At 40.6% G+C, this 16,124-nt stretch overlaps 3 protein-coding genes across 3 annotated transcripts in view; 2 read left to right on the top strand and 1 right to left on the bottom strand.

Moving 5' to 3' along the window:
* The window catches only part of LOC106810627 (aminomethyltransferase, mitochondrial-like), a 4,707-nt gene extending 3,470 nt beyond the window's left edge, over positions 1-1,237 (top strand). Inside the window, exons 2-4 of the mRNA XM_014814051.1 lie at positions 350-419; positions 781-923; positions 1,133-1,237. Coding sequence (XP_014669537.1) covers positions 350-419; positions 781-923; positions 1,133-1,237 — 318 coding nt within the window. The remainder of the gene's footprint in view (positions 1-349; positions 420-780; positions 924-1,132) is intronic.
* Positions 1,238-3,418: 2,181 nt separating this feature from the next.
* On the top strand, positions 3,419-12,944 carry LOC106810632 (aminomethyltransferase, mitochondrial-like). The gene is made up of 8 exons (XM_014814055.1): positions 3,419-3,437; positions 4,636-4,705; positions 5,067-5,209; positions 5,419-5,485; positions 7,004-7,332; positions 8,258-8,438; positions 9,353-9,469; positions 10,113-12,944. The coding sequence occupies exons 2-8, from the start codon at positions 4,690-4,692 to the stop codon at positions 10,331-10,333; spliced, it is 1,074 nt and encodes a 357-aa protein (XP_014669541.1). The 5' UTR covers positions 3,419-3,437; positions 4,636-4,689; the 3' UTR covers positions 10,334-12,944.
* Positions 12,945-14,528: 1,584 nt separating this feature from the next.
* LOC106810631 (MAP kinase-activated protein kinase 2-like) overlaps positions 14,529-16,124 on the bottom strand; it is a gene marked incomplete in the record, with an annotated part of 39,037 nt that continues 37,441 nt past the window's right edge. Inside the window, 1 exon segment of the mRNA XM_014814054.1 lies at positions 14,529-15,205. Coding sequence (XP_014669540.1) covers positions 15,135-15,205 — 71 coding nt within the window.

Here is a 16,124-nt window from a genome sequence, read left to right on the forward strand (position 1 = left end):
AAGTCATTAAAGCTACACAGCTATATCTTTGTTACTGTACTACCGGTATAGCAAAGCCTATCAACGCGGTGGCGGGAGGGCGCATTGATTCGGTTGCCATTGAGTTTATCAGAAGAATAGTCGGCTACAGTACACGTCAGTTGAGCGCTGTCGCTCTGCAGCACTTGTTTATTAGTACCCGGCACTGAAATAGGATAACCTAATATTAATTTTGTAGTAAGGTTGTAATGTATGCTTTTAAATGATGCAATGTGTCATTTATTATAATATTTGTTAACAGCGCAAACGAGGTATACATATTAGGCTTTTGAATAAGTTGTATAAAACCGAGTATTTGTTTATATTGTAGGCCGATATAAAACGAACATTTCTATATGACTTCCATGTATCAAAAGGAGCAAAAATGGTGCCATTTGCAGGTGAAATAAAAAATAAATGTTATTGATTGCCATAATACCACATAAATAACGCCATAACAGTTCTTCTTGAAATGGGCAGTCATTTTTTTGGTGAGATGTTTTATCAAAGTGGACATTAATAGCTATTTGAAAAGATTCTTAATGGGCCATACTCTTTTTCCCATGACCCACTTCTAAATCTCGGTGGTCACTTTATTCCGGACAACGCGTGGTCAATGTCGTTTTTCCTTCCCAGCCACTAGTTAACTGACATTTACCTTTCCACTAGTAATAGCTAGCTAATAATATATAGAGAGCATAGCCATGATAATACCGTATGACATCATGATAGCCTGATGAATTTTGTCTTGCGTTTTTGTAGGATGGTCCATGCCAGTACAGTACAATGATGGAGTGGCCGCCTCCCACCTCCATGTCCGGGAGCATGCGGGTATCTTTGACGTGAGTCACATGGTGCAGACGAAAATCCACGGTAAAGATAGGGTAAAGTTCATCGAGAGTCTGGTAGGTGGCCTTGAACAAAACGACGTCATTCCTGCATGTGCAAATAATCTGTCTGAACGTCACAAGAATTGTACGAAGTATCGTTTGCCCATCTTCTTTTAAAGTCAAACACGTATGGTCATGGAAAGAGTCTTTGAGGTGCATTGTTGAACTGAACATGTAATTTTTGGACACTAGGCAATGGTACTGATCCTTCTTTTAATTTTCAGGTAGTGGGAGACATTGCAGGTTTAAAAGATAACCAAGGAATGCTAACTCTGTTCACCAATGACAAAGGTACAAATAAAACCGTGTTTCCACATGTCAACGTGTAGTTGTGCATGCACGTTTTTGTGTGATCACGCCGCGCCGCTGCCACGCGCAAAAGAAACCAGGGAAACGATGGGGGTGATTTCAAGGCGCTAGCATGTATTGTCACAAAATTATACGCTCAGCGCGCGCACACCGCTACGCGTACTGTTACAAAAATTATAATGATAAAACGAACTCAATACTCGCGCGCACATACATATATACGCAATGACAAGTCGGGTACAACTATTACACACGATAACAATCAACTTAACATATATGTAATGACAAGTCGGGTACAACTATTACACACGGTAACAATCAACTTAACATATATGTAATGACAAGTCGGGTACAACTAGTACACACGATAACAATCAACTTAACATATATGTAATGACAAGTCGGGTACAACTAGTACACACGATAACAATCAACTTAACATATATGTGCACGGCGCTCCCTCTCGTCTCCTTCCTCTTCTTCTCCTTCTTCCTCTTCTTCTTCTTCTTCTTCTTCTTCCTCTTCTTCTGCTTCGTCTACTTCTTCTCCTACTCCGTCTTCCTCTTCTGCTTCTTCTTCTTCTTCTTCTTCTTCTAGCTTAACACTACATTGGCTACTGTTCATACGACGTGTAACAGTCGGAGAGCCTGGTCGGTTTAGCCCCAGATTAGCTGAATCAAAAAGATTAGAATTTAATATATGAACAAAACAAATATAATAGTTATATAAAATTCACAAACAAAGAAAGGATCGAGGTGATTAATAGGCAACCAAGTAATCAAAAAATTCACCAAATATTCATACCTAGGGGATTTAATATAGGAGGTTATAACGCTATGATAGCGAGTCCGAACTGAAAAATGTATTAATTATTATGAAATTATTATTAAATGAAATAATTATTATGGGCAAAAGAGCAAAATTGTGGAAATCATACTATAGAAGCAAGAGTGAAATTATGCGAATACACAATTTTACCTTTCTTCCTAAATAACAGTGAAACATGGACTAACTTAACTAAGGAAGAAGTAAACATGTTGCAGGATATCCAAAATGATCCAAGAGATGGCGCTGTGACATGTAAACATTGGCTCCCGAAGCGAGATTTTTTGCCGAAAATGTTTACTGAATGACGCGCTCGTTGACTTGCGACAGCGAGTGAAAATGCAGAAATTTTTTCTCTTCGATGCGAAATGCATCGGCCGGGCATTTCATTATTTACGAAAAGTCAACGGGCTTGCAGTAGGTACAGGAGTCAGCTCACGTCGTTGACGCCCCATTCATGCCAATCAACAAATAAGGCGGGGCTTATCGTGCCTACAGATATGCGAAAATGAAAGAAAAGAACTTAGCACTGTGCGCAAAACAGCGTGTTATTTTCGTTTTTGTGCCAAACTCTATCGTAGGAAACCGTTCTAGCCTAGCAGAATGCCCTAGTTCGTGAGATCGGCGATTCCGTGCCGCAATAGGTATTATAGCTGAAAGTTAGTATATAAGGGGGCGGCGTAGACTGTGATTGGAAGACACATAGTGTCAATCCTCGGCGAGCGCCTCGGGATCATGGCCGCGTTACGTCTAGTCTACATTATTAAAACTGGGGTTGTTGGCAGGTTTCACTGCTGTTACTGTTAGTGTTAATATACACATTTTTGATCTTCAACTGAACCTAAAAATTTACCCCATATTTGTACATTGCAACCGGCTTATAAAGAACATTGTGATCCCATGGAAATACTAGTGCGAGTAGGAAAAATATGTCTCGATCGCTGTAGTCGTGTGTGCATGACGTCATACCCGCGCGCATTGTGCTTGGTCTGGTGGGCCTCGAAACGGAGCTCGGAGGCCGGCAGCAGCTCATGCATCCCGGCATGCAATGCGCCCCGTTACTCGTGTATAAACAGACATCTCGTCCTCTTTACATTTTCACGGAAAGAACGTTTCCTGCAGGATTTCACGAGCTATCTTTGGCGGGAGTAGGTTAGAAAAAAGGCCAGAGTTATAATTCGAACAAGTGAACATTTATGTACACATAGATACCAAGATGGGAGCTGTTAGATGTGTTTTCGTTCTGTGATCGTGTGAAATGAAGCGAGCGTCGAACGAATTTTTTAATCCTGCTTTCCTACCTGCTCTCTTATTCATGTTGTTTGTGCACGCAGCACAGGGCGGGCGTGCGGTGTACTTGTGTGTTGCAGATGAGCATTAGACCGGCATTTACAGGTGATTATAGGCAAAATAGAGTAGAGAAACATTAAGACTTTGGTACATTTCGTGTTTATTTACCATTAATTTTTTTTATTGAGACGTTACACCAGCTTCAGAAGTTGTGATTTTAATTCTAAACAACTGCTTATAAGTGAAGATACGATTTCCAATTCAGTTTTTAGCTCATCTGACATAGTCAGATGCAGCTTGTAGAATCGCATGAGCGTGCGTCCGTGCGTTCTTGCGTCAACAGTTGGCCACAAATCTTAACCGCTCGACGTACGGTCACGATAATCGGGGCGCGAGGATTAATCCGAAAACGAGTTGGGATGTCGAAGCTGGGGGTCAAAGGTCAAAGGTGAAGAGGTGTAAAAGCAAGGGGAACATTCCCTCCTTAACTTAAGGTATAGGGAGGAAATGCAGAATTGCGGCACAAATCTAAACGGCTCGACCTAGGCTCGTGATAGTCGTTGTATAGCATCATGGTAGGAAAAGCCATCACTGTGCCGAAATTGGAGGTCACAGGTCAAAGGTCAATGGAGGCACAGGGCAGATTTGAGACATTTTCTGAGGACATGGTCTGACGGAGCGATTGGAAAACTTTTTTGTTTCAGTGGTGACTTACCATTTTTATGGCTTTATTGAAAGGACTAGGAAATGTGCTTTCCACTGACGTGCGAAGAGTAAGTGTCTGATAATCTTTTGACCCTCAACAGGAGGGTTAAACATTGATTTGTTGACTGTTAACAAAGGACTGAACTGCTTTTGCTATTAGAGCCCCCTTCACCCACCCTACCCCGACCCTCCCCCCACCCTCCACCCCCACCCTTCCCCACCACCACCACCAATAACGTTAATATAGCGAAGTCATTAAAGCTACACAGCTATATCTTTGTTACTGTACTACCGGTATAGCAAAGCCTATCAACGCGGTGGCGGGAGGGCGCATTGATTCGGTTGCCATTGAGTTTATCAGAAGAATAGTCGGCTACAGTACACGTCAGTTGAGCGCTGTCGCTCTGCAGCACTTGTTTATTAGTACCCGGCACTGAAATAGGATAACCTAATATTAATTTTGTAGTAAGGTTGTAATGTATGCTTTTAAATGATGCAATGTGTCATTTATTATAATATTTGTTAACAGCGCAAACGAGGTATACATATTAGGCTTTTGAATAAGTTGTATAAAACCGAGTATTTGTTTATATTGTAGGCCGATATAAAACGAACATTTCTATATGACTTCCATGTATCAAAAGGAGCAAAAATGGTGCCATTTGCAGGTGAAATAAAAAATAAATGTTATTGATTGCCATAATACCACATAAATAACGCCATAACAGTTCTTCTTGAAATGGGCAGTCATTTTTTTGGTGAGATGTTTTATCAAAGTGGACATTAATAGCTATTTGAAAAGATTCTTAATGGGCCATACTCTTTTTCCCATGACCCACTTCTAAATCTCGGTGGTCACTTTATTCCGGACAACGCGTGGTCAATGTCGTTTTTCCTTCCCAGCCACTAGTTAACTGACATTTACCTTTCCACTAGTAATAGCTAGCTAATAATATATAGAGAGCATAGCCATGATAATACCGTATGACATCATGATAGCCTGATGAATTTTGTCTTGCGTTTTTGTAGGATGGTCCATGCCAGTACAGTACAATGATGGAGTGGCCGCCTCCCACCTCCATGTCCGGGAGCATGCGGGTATCTTTGACGTGAGTCACATGGTGCAGACGAAAATCCACGGTAAAGATAGGGTAAAGTTCATCGAGAGTCTGGTAGGTGGCCTTGAACAAAACGACGTCATTCCTGCATGTGCAAATAATCTGTCTGAACGTCACAAGAATTGTACGAAGTATCGTTTGCCCATCTTCTTTTAAAGTCAAACACGTATGGTCATGGAAAGAGTCTTTGAGGTGCATTGTTGAACTGAACATGTAATTTTTGGACACTAGGCAATGGTACTGATCCTTCTTTTAATTTTCAGGTAGTGGGAGACATTGCAGGTTTAAAAGATAACCAAGGAATGCTAACTCTGTTCACCAATGACAAAGGTACAAATAAAACCGTGTTTCCACATGTCAACGTGTAGTTGTGCATGCACGTTTTGGTGTGATCACGCCGCGCCGCTGCCACGCGCAAAAGAAACCAGGGAAACGATGGGGGTGATTTCAAGGCGCTAGCATGTATTGTCACAAAATTATGCGCTCAGCGCGCGCACACCGCTACGCGTACTGTTACAAAAAATTATAATGATAAAACGAACTCAATACTCGCGTGCACATACATATATACGCAATGACAAGTCGGGTACAACTATTACACACGATAACAATCAACTTAACATATATGTAATGACAAGTCGGGTACAACTAGTACACACGATAACAATCAACTTAACATATGTGTGCACGGCGCTCCCTCTCGTCTCCTTCCTCTTCTTCTCCTTCTCCCTCTTCTTCTTCTTCTTATTCTTCTTCCTCTTCTTCTGCTTCGTCTACTTCTTCTCCTACTCCGTCTTCCTCTTCTGCTTCTTCTTCTTCTTCTTCTTCTTCTTCTTCTTCTTCCTCGGCTTCGTCTACTTCTTCTCAGACGGCACGCTGGACGATACACGTCCTCTCTCACGCACGGCTGGGACGACACACGTCCTTTCTCACGCACGGCTGGGACGACACTCGTCCTCTCTCACGCACGGCTGGGACGATACAGCGTCCTCTCTCACGCACGGCGGGACGACACACGTCCTCTCTCACGCACGGCTGGACGACACACGTCCTTTCTCACGCACGGCTGCTGCGTGGCTCTACTGTACTGCCTGCTTCGCTCACGCTTTGCTACGCGGCTCTACTATCCTTCCCCGCTTGCCCTCTCGCACGGTACTGCCCGCCTCGCGCGGCGTGCCGCCAGCTGGCCAGGTGCACAGCCTAGCTGTGTGGCTTCGATGCCGGTCGACGGGAACCGGCTAACCGTGACACCACATCAGCGCGTGTATGCATGCATGTACGTATCAACGCAATGAATACAGTTCGTTGACTGCGGCAAGATTTGTGCATTTTAAACAAAACATTCAATTGTATTCAGTATGTGCTGTCATAGAATGTGTAGTTAATGCACGATTGCTGGATGGAAATGGTAGATTAATAGACAACATGTCGCGTTCAGGATACCAGCTCAACATTATTTAATAGAACAAAACTCGTTTATTCAAAAAGCCAAACAAACACACTGATCACTGCCAAGTAGTTTTGGTTTCGATTCATAGAACCTTCCCAGTTGGCTACAATACTCATGTATCGAATAGTATCGTATAGAATCAGCATCTAATAGTATCGTGACGGGCGCTGAGTAAGCCTGAGTTGGATCCCTACTTCGTGTTGTAGGCGTGTAGGGTATTTGTCCGCACATGTAGTGGGTTCCACCAACAAACGATGCTTCAAAAACTGACACAAACGAACATGTAAACAAGTGACGTCCATGTTCTTTATTCTCCATAGTTTACATAGCTTTACGTAGGTGGCGCTGATGGTTGTCTCCTAAAGCTAACGTATCCTGAATTACCAATATCCAACAAGGCGGCATCAAGGACGACCTGATAGTGACGAACACGGTGGACGGCTACCTGTACGTCGTCTCCAACGCTGGGTGCGCCGAGAAGGACCTCAAGCACATGATGGAGTCGGTCGCTGGCTTCCGAGCGGCCGGGGGCGACGCCGCGGTGGAGCTGATCGAGGACAGAGCCCTCGTTGCCGTGCAGGGACCCGAGGTGATTAGCGTTCTGCAGGCGGCCGTCGACGGTGACCTCTCAACTCTGACCTTCATGATGTCGGTGGTGACGAGCGTGTTCGGCGTGCCCGACTGCAGGGTGACCCGCTGCGGATACACGGGCGAGGACGGCGTCGAGGTGCGTAGGGGGGAGCAGCTGTTCAAACCTGTTAGATATGTATTGCAGGGTTTCTTTTACATAAGAGGCACAGTGGCGCACCGCCGTTGTCAAATTTAACATCGCCGTTGTGAAAATGATCCTGTATTTACCCTGTATGCTTTTACCCTGTTTTTCCTGTATGCAGCATCCGCATGCGTTCCTTTGAATCCATCATGCGCATTTTTTCCCCAAATTGGCCATTACCTCCTTTGTCTAATTTTCCCTCCGAAGAAACCCTGTATTGTAATCAAAGGGGGGATGTTTGAAGTATGTGCTTGCCTAATTCGGCACGTGATATAAAACCAAGTTGAAATAGGTGGCTGTAAGTGTAGGCTTTAAACATTGGAGAGTAGACAGCCAGCATTTAGGACAGGGGTCAGCAACGTATGGCCCACCCGCGTGGTCCAGCCTGCCAACCCAATCTGTCCGGCCTGCTATTTGCCTTCAACAAATTAATAATAAATAGATGCTTATAAAAACCTCTCATTAGTAATTGATGATATTTTTAATTAAACAATATAAATAAGATAATCTTTTTTTAAATATGACTGATTATATGATTTTTTTTTAATTTGTAGTAATTACTATTGAATGAATACTTTTAGAAAAACGAGATTTTTACAGTTGTTTTTTTCATGTTTAAAACTTTTGGTCCGCTACCTGAAGGTCACAGCTTTCTCTGCCTCTGTCTAAAAAAAAGCATGCTGACTCATGATCTAGGAGAATTGCTGTTTGTAGAGTGAGTTAATACAAAGTCCCTGACAGTAGGTTCTGTATAAGTCATTGTTTGTGTGGATGAGACTGGGGTGAGTAGGTGTTACACCGCCATGAATAGCTCCATGAATAGACTAGACTAGGCCGTGCATATTTATTAAGTGCACTTATTTCTGTCGGTCTTCCTCAGATGTCGGTGCCGGCAAACAAGGCAGTGGAAATCTGTGAAAGACTTCTCTCCTCTCCCAATGTCAGTATGGCTGGTTTGGGGGCCAGAGATAGTTTGCGATTAGAGGCAGGACTATGTCTATATGGGAATGACATTGATGAGGACACCACACCCATAGAGGCATCTCTAGCATGGACCATCGGTAATGTTTATAGGCTTTTTAAGTTCACTCGAGAACTGAAGGAAATTTATGGCTAGAACAGGCATATTGACCTAGATTTATGCAAAATTACACGGTACCACAGTACAGGGACAGCATTTTTCAAGTATACACAGTTACCTGGTTTAATTTGTTGACAATTTCTAGACGATCAATACTTTACTTAAGCTGGCCAAACGAGTTAAAGGTCACATGGTGATATATAATTACTGCTGTTCAGGTGACATGGTGATTCAATATTCATACACATTTGGCAAAAAAATATTTTTCATAAGTGTTCCAGGAGTTTTTCCGAATTTGAAAGGATCATTTTCCATGTCTGCGAGATGTTGGCCGAATAAAATCTTTGTGCCTCGTGTCGTGCTGTTAATGATTATTCAAGTTTGGTATATAACAATTTATATCACCCATCAGACAGCAGTTGTGAAGATAGACTTAGCACAATTTCAAGGACCTATTAGAGCTATATAGACTCAGGAGTGAATAATAACAGATCTATTATTATTATTATTATTATTATTAGAATCTATTATTATTCACTCCTGATAGAATGATAGCCTATTATCCAGGATGTTCCACACCTGACAAATGCCATTTTAAAATACGAGCAGGACATTTTATAATGTCCAGGACATGTATATACCCAGTATTGATACAGTTACAGTCAAACCTCGGTTATCCGAACAAGATCTTAAGGTCCCGTGAATATTTAATAAGACACTAGAGCACCGGTTATCCGAACAATCAGTTATCCGAACAAAATACTCCCCGCCCGTCTCGTTCGGATAATCGAGGTTTAACTGTACATAGGTGTGTGAAAGTAAGGCAAAGTGCCCATGCCTGTAGTTGTTCCACAAGTCCCTGTTGCTTACATAATTACTGTAATGTTGTGACAGGAAAGAGGAGGAGGCAGCTTGCCGACTTCCCCGGAGCAGGAATCATCCTAAAGCAGCTGAAGGAGAAGCCACAGAGGAGGCGAGTTGGGTTCCTCTCAGCAGGACCTCCCGCGAGAGGTGAGTGTCCTTTGTGTTAAACTTGCTGTGTGGTTTCTGTTCTACAGTGAGTTGGATGCAGACTTATATGGTGACTTGTGCAGGTAAATAGCTGTTAATGAGTCGAGGTCAGTTTCCTATCTCTGTGAGTGTTGTATCTGATGCAGGGCAGCATTTAATTTTGGTTATAACAGACAAACGGCCGGGTCATACCAAAGACTTGAAAAATGGTACACAACTGCTTCTCTGCTTAGCACTCAACAAATAGAGATAGAGCGTGGAAAGTTAACTCGCAGTGCTACCAGTGAACTAACCACCCCGCTGTAGTATATACTGTAAAAGCAGCTGCATGGCCTCGGGTTAAGGAAACGGAGATAGGAACGGAAGAAAATTTCAGACAAAAACGCAAATGTAATTAAGACTGAAAATAATGTCCGTAAGATATTTGCTGTAACCTTAGTCAGCCCGTTCTCTTTACCTCAGCTTACCAACTATATTATTTTATATGAAGGAATATAATTGGCTGCGAAGGGACTGCTCCTGCTGCTTGTTAACTAAACCCATACAAAAACAGCACTATTACATTATTTAGAATAGTTGGGTTTGCCTACATGATATATCATGAAACATTAATAGTATGTTATTATGTTGCTTCCCCTTGCAGGTGGCACAGCGATTCTGGGTGAAGATGGGCAGAAGGTAGGAGAGGTGACTAGTGGTTGTCCCGCTCCATGTCTCAAGTCCCAGAATGTGTCAATGGGCTATGTTCCTACTGCGCTTGCCACCAAGGGAACCAAGTTGAGGTTCGAAGTCAGAAAGAAGTCATTTGAGGCTGTAGTCACAAAGATGCCGTTTGTTTCGCACAGATACTACACAGGAAAATAGGTGGGAAACAGCAGGGAGACTGCAGCAGACCAGGGCTGTGTGGGTAGTACAGACAACACCTGGGAGGTTTAGAAACTGTGATGATATAAACAAAATGTGATGAGCCAGTGAGAAAATTCAAGGTCAGAAACATCACAAGTGGTATGACATTACAAGTCTAACGTGTCGTGACTTTGAACGACAGTGTCGTGCGAAAGTCACGACATTTTGGACACATGGTAGTCATAACTAGTTCTGATAAATCTGATAACAGATCCTAAGTTCAGAAAGGTGTGGTGTAGAAAAGAAAATGTACATTACCCTTACAGGACTCTTCCTAAAGCCAAACATAATACAACAATCTTTGTTGCCAGGAGGTCAGATGTAATGCAGTCGTGTACGTGTGGCGGGCTTGTAACTGCTGCTACCAACATTCCTGGTTTCATTTTCGTTGAGATTCTTTGATTAATTACTGCTTGACGTACATTCTTATTTATTCAATAAGAAGTATATATATATTGGCATGAATTCAAAATAATTATTCTTGAACTTTATCGATAAATAAGACTTAGAGATACGGAGAATTATCCGTTTCTTTGGGAGTGCACACCTCAGTAAACATTGTATTGCAAGCACCATCGCCATGTCACGTCACGTCACGATAAATAGATCTGCCTATATATCTGCAATGATATAACCATCTCTACTTTAGATTGCTTTTACCTGACATACCCTACTAATAATCATAATTGATTGCAGTTGTTATCATAATAATTATATGAGATTTATATAGGTGATCACTTGATTTTAAACTGGAACACTATTAAACTATTAACGAAGTTAAAATGTTTTAATTATACTACATACCAGTTTTTGCTGTTCAGTGCTAATTATAGAAGTTTGCAGTTATTTCAAAATGTGGCGACTGCTGTATATTCTGTAATACTGGGCACTTGTAATTTGATGAGATAATTAATGGGTCCATTGTCAGAAACAAAATTAGTCTCAACATATATTGGTCTTCACCTTTACTTCTCACTTACTTTTTCTTGTAGACCGAACCCGCTATACGTACACTGTGTATGAGAAACTTTAGCATGTTTCTGTTGATGGTCTATGAGAAATAAGTTGAATATTAAGACTATTGTTTTGAGACTAGTTTCGTTTCTCACATCAGGCCCCACGTTTCATTTATTTTCTCAGTTATGGGGAGGTTGGTATGTAGCATGAATAAGCCTATTGATATATAATGTTATAGAGTATATATATCAAGAGTCTAGTATTGATAACTTTATACTTTAATACAAGTTGTGATTTTTATCAGATTATTGTTAAAATAAAATAAGTGTGATGTTTTATTATACCATAATAATAACATAGCTAGGTTATACTTCTATTTATTGTAGAAATAGGTTTTCCAAAAAATGTGACCCGCGAATAGTTAACAACCAGATTACTCACTCGTCATGATTTTCATCTTGGCACCAACAGTCATGATTTTAAACTTTGGCAGTCACCATTAAACAATTGTAAACTTCTAGATATGAGCATTGGCTATCAAAAATTCATGCCATCAGGATTCTAGAGCAAAATTTTAATTTACAAACTATGGTACACAAATAAGCTCCTATGTGTCTTCGAGGTCTGATTAAAGCAAAATGTATTCACGATCATTAATTCACACCAAAGTCTGTACCAACATGAAAACATATTAGACTATATAGATATCTAAAAATATAGTCAATTATTTCAGTGCGATGTAACACATTACAGGTTGCTGGATCACCTAGCAACACTTATAGGTCACAAATTTATTATCTGTCAGCATTTTACTTACTTTACTACCAGTTTTATGGCGTGAAGAAATTGGCATGATGGGACATGTGCAAAATGCGTCCCGACTATAAACTGATTGTAAAACTAATTCGGTTGTTCGTGATTTATATGGATGCTAGCTATCTGGAGTCTACAAACCTCACAGACTATATGACATTACTGTGCCGGACTAACGATGCTATACGAGTACACAGCTTCTTTAAGCCACTGACCGCACAGAGCCTGCGTTAGAATAAATTACAGTTACGTACGAGGCTCACACATCAAGTGAATTTACGGACACAAATGAGCAACACTAGCACTGGGTAATATGTACAATTACTAGCAGTGTTGGCAGTGGCTGCCCTCATACTCGCGTTCATGCCGCATTCTAAAATTTATTGTGAGGATCTCTGTTACATTAAAGACGCTGATTGCATGTGCTAAGCGCACCTTGCGCATAGCTGCTATATGCTAACGTTGTGTGTGCATATGCTTGGTTGCAAAGTTCAACATATACACTCTGTTGCAAGTCGATAAAAGGTTTTCCTGCACATTTATCGCTACACACGAATCCACGTGTGAAGACGAGTTTCACACATACGATAGAGTGAGGCTGAAGGAATTTGCCTGAATAATTATGACATTTTAGGCACATTTAATTTTGTGCTACAATACATTAAGTAGACATCTGTCCCTTGCCCCACACTAGAGGCCATGGCTCGTCAAAATAAGTACATCAAGTGATTAAAATACATCATACACATCAAAATGCCATACACATTGATTATGTAGATCAAAATAGTCCCATATAAAAGATGTAAATAACATTTTAGCAATATTACAGGTACATATTCAATATATATATGTGATCATTAATTCCTCAGCCTCACCTTCTATCCATTATTTCAGTGCGAAACTGCACCTCTCACAGGCACGTAGAGTAGACACTAGCCAACTTCAGAAAGATTTTGCAAATCTCACCATACGCACGCGATTAGGTACCAATATTTGCGCACACAATATTAGCATGCAACACATAGCCGTATCATACATACATACATCATCATCAATTCATATGCACAAATCCATGTCACAAAATAGAAATCAACGCTGATGATTGGTTTGTCCAACCCATCCAAGTCAGCTCACCGACACAAACGCTAAAAATGGAATATAAAAAGCATACTGCGCGCAACATTCGTCACGGAGGCGCGTAGGAAACAGCAACAGCGAGCGAAAACTCCGTGGAAGGAGGACGTGAGCGTGGGAGCAAGCTGCGGTGGGGAATAACGCGTCAAAAATACGCGGGAAAACGAAATTTTGCGCTTGTTAGTAAAAACTACGAAAACCTTCATTTCTGTTATACGACAAAAATGATTAATTAACTTCTCATTTCATGAATGGTCTAAAAATGCAGTAAGGGCAGAACAAATATATATATATATTACAACTAGTAGCCAACTATTAAGCGCGCATCTCGACGTAACACAAGTATTTCAGCTCAAAACTCACCACCGACCTATAATAAACACACTATTTACGCACCTGGTTTCCTATTACACATACATCTACCTGTCTAAGCCAATGCTAAAACTGACATTCTTTACATAAACAACTTTGGACCACTGGTCAACCACAACAGCTTCAAATGCATCGAATTACACTACATGTGCACGATTATCAACTGGACCACATCGTGGGCACATTGATCTATCTAACAGCACAAGCATTGTAGAGAACTCGTATCCTGCTAAAAACGAGAGCCTTATATATTTATTTAACCATACTATACATAAATTCGACTGTGTAAAATGGCTGGATTATGTGCGGTGACAACAATATACGTTTTGTACACCTAGGTTGTGGTGACTGCCCTTATTAGTGTCATACACTCCCAGTAGAACGTGATATATATTGGCACAGTGATAAACAGTGACATATCTGCCACAACAAGTCAATCCAATAATGAACTGACACAATTAGGAAACATGCCCGCGTCAGTGGTCTACCTTTTTTTATTTTTTTATTCGCCCTTTAAATGTTTTTAAATCACAAAATCACAATTTGCAGTGCATCTACCTGGACAAATTGAAAATAGAAAAGTTTGGTGTATAGGTTTCACAATAAAAGTCGAGTATATATAAAACGTATCCAGCTACAGTTGGTTGGTCCTGCGTGCAAACATTTACTTGCAGATGCTGTTGGCCGGGGAAGATAAATAAACACGAAATGTATTTACTACCAGTCTTAATGTTTCTTTACTTTCCTTTGCCTATTATTGCCGATAATTTCCTGTAAATGCCATTCAAATGCTCATCTGCAACACACAGGTACACCACACTCACGCCACTGCACATTTACACTTACATATAATTATAGGAAATTATCGGCAATAATAGGCGAAAGAGAGTAGAGAAACATTAAGACTGGTAGTAAATACATTTCGCGTTTATTTAGCATTATGTTTATTATTGAGATGCTCCATGTGGTCCAAATCCAACTCTAGTCTTCATGAGCATGGTAGCACATATGACATATATGCTTGGTGGAGAACATGCAGGCACTGAGTGAGGGTATCTGCAAACCAGCTTTACCAACCATTCAAGCTTATTATTGCAGCATAACCTCATAACCTCATACATATTAGTCTTCAAAAGTCCTAGGGACTATAACGAAGACGGAGAGGGAAGTGGATCAAATCGATAGATCAACACTGCAGATTGCAGTGGAAAAAGTTGCAAATTTGCAATTTTCCAAATATGAAGGAAGAGATCAAATTCCAATACGGAATGACAGAAACAAAGAAGCTCCTGCATATGTCAAATCAGGGAGTTCGACAGTAAATCAGAGAGTATTTGACTCTGGAGTCGCGCTAATTTTGTGCTGACATCGTAATCTAGGTCAGAGTACTAGAGCTGCGATAGAAGTGATCGACAGGCAGAGCGATATATACCACTGCTACAAGGGAATCCACGGCGGGATAAAACAGAAGAAGCTTACTAGTCTACTGCACTGTCGCGCCAGTCTTTGCAGCATCGTTAGCCTCGGAGTCCTCATCCGCCTCTATTAACGAACCTAAAACACAAACATGCAACTTGACATTGCCAGCAGACGTACAACAAATCAACAATGTACTCAAGTTACAGTAGTTTTCCCTTACTTGATATATAGGGTATGAATTGCATGAAAGCAAGGGATAGGGAGAGACAGACAGAAAGACAACGAGAAAGAGAGAGAGAGAAAGGGTATAAAATTCAGGCAAAATAAAAATAAACAAATGTGAATTGTTAATCTATCAAAATGCAAATTTATTGCTGAACTCCATAATGGATGAACACCTTGTGCAATGATTAGTAGAATTCAGAGCTAAACATTTATTTATGCAAAACCAAGAGAATGGCTATTGAACAGCTAACCTCTATACAAAATTGTTATTATTCTGAATTTCTCATTTTCGTTTTTCGATTACTTTATTTGATATTTTCAGCTAGGCAACGTGGTCTTAATGTTATTATCTCAAAGAATACCAATATAACCTAGCAGTAATCAGTGACTTCCACATTCAAACTAGTGAAAATTCCATTTCAACTAGTGAAATCGTTGTGTGGGTCAAGCACAATTCTGCTTTATTTATATTATAATATATTATGTTATATTATATTTATATTATTTATATTTGCTTTAGACACGACTAATGATGAAGAGAAATTGGAAATTGTTTGTGCATTAATTTTTTTTCACAGTTGCAACTTAATAATTCATCTGCAGAAAACTAGACAGGATGTCGAAAGATGACCCTGTTGGTGTATTTTGCTTCGTATTAGACGTGAATATACAGCTCCGACTAAAAATTCATTCAACTTTTTTATCAAATGAAATACTGCAAAACTGATGCAATAGAGATACCTAACATTGCTTGGTGTAACAAGAATGCCCTTACGCACTTACCTGATCAATTTATAGTTTATAATAAAAAAATTGCAGATAGGAAAGT

This window comes from Priapulus caudatus, unplaced genomic scaffold (genome assembly GCF_000485595.1).
Source record: "Priapulus caudatus unplaced genomic scaffold, Priapulus_caudatus-5.0.1 Scaffold459, whole genome shotgun sequence".
Classification (NCBI taxonomy): Eukaryota; Metazoa; Priapulida; class Priapulimorpha; order Priapulimorphida; family Priapulidae; genus Priapulus; species Priapulus caudatus.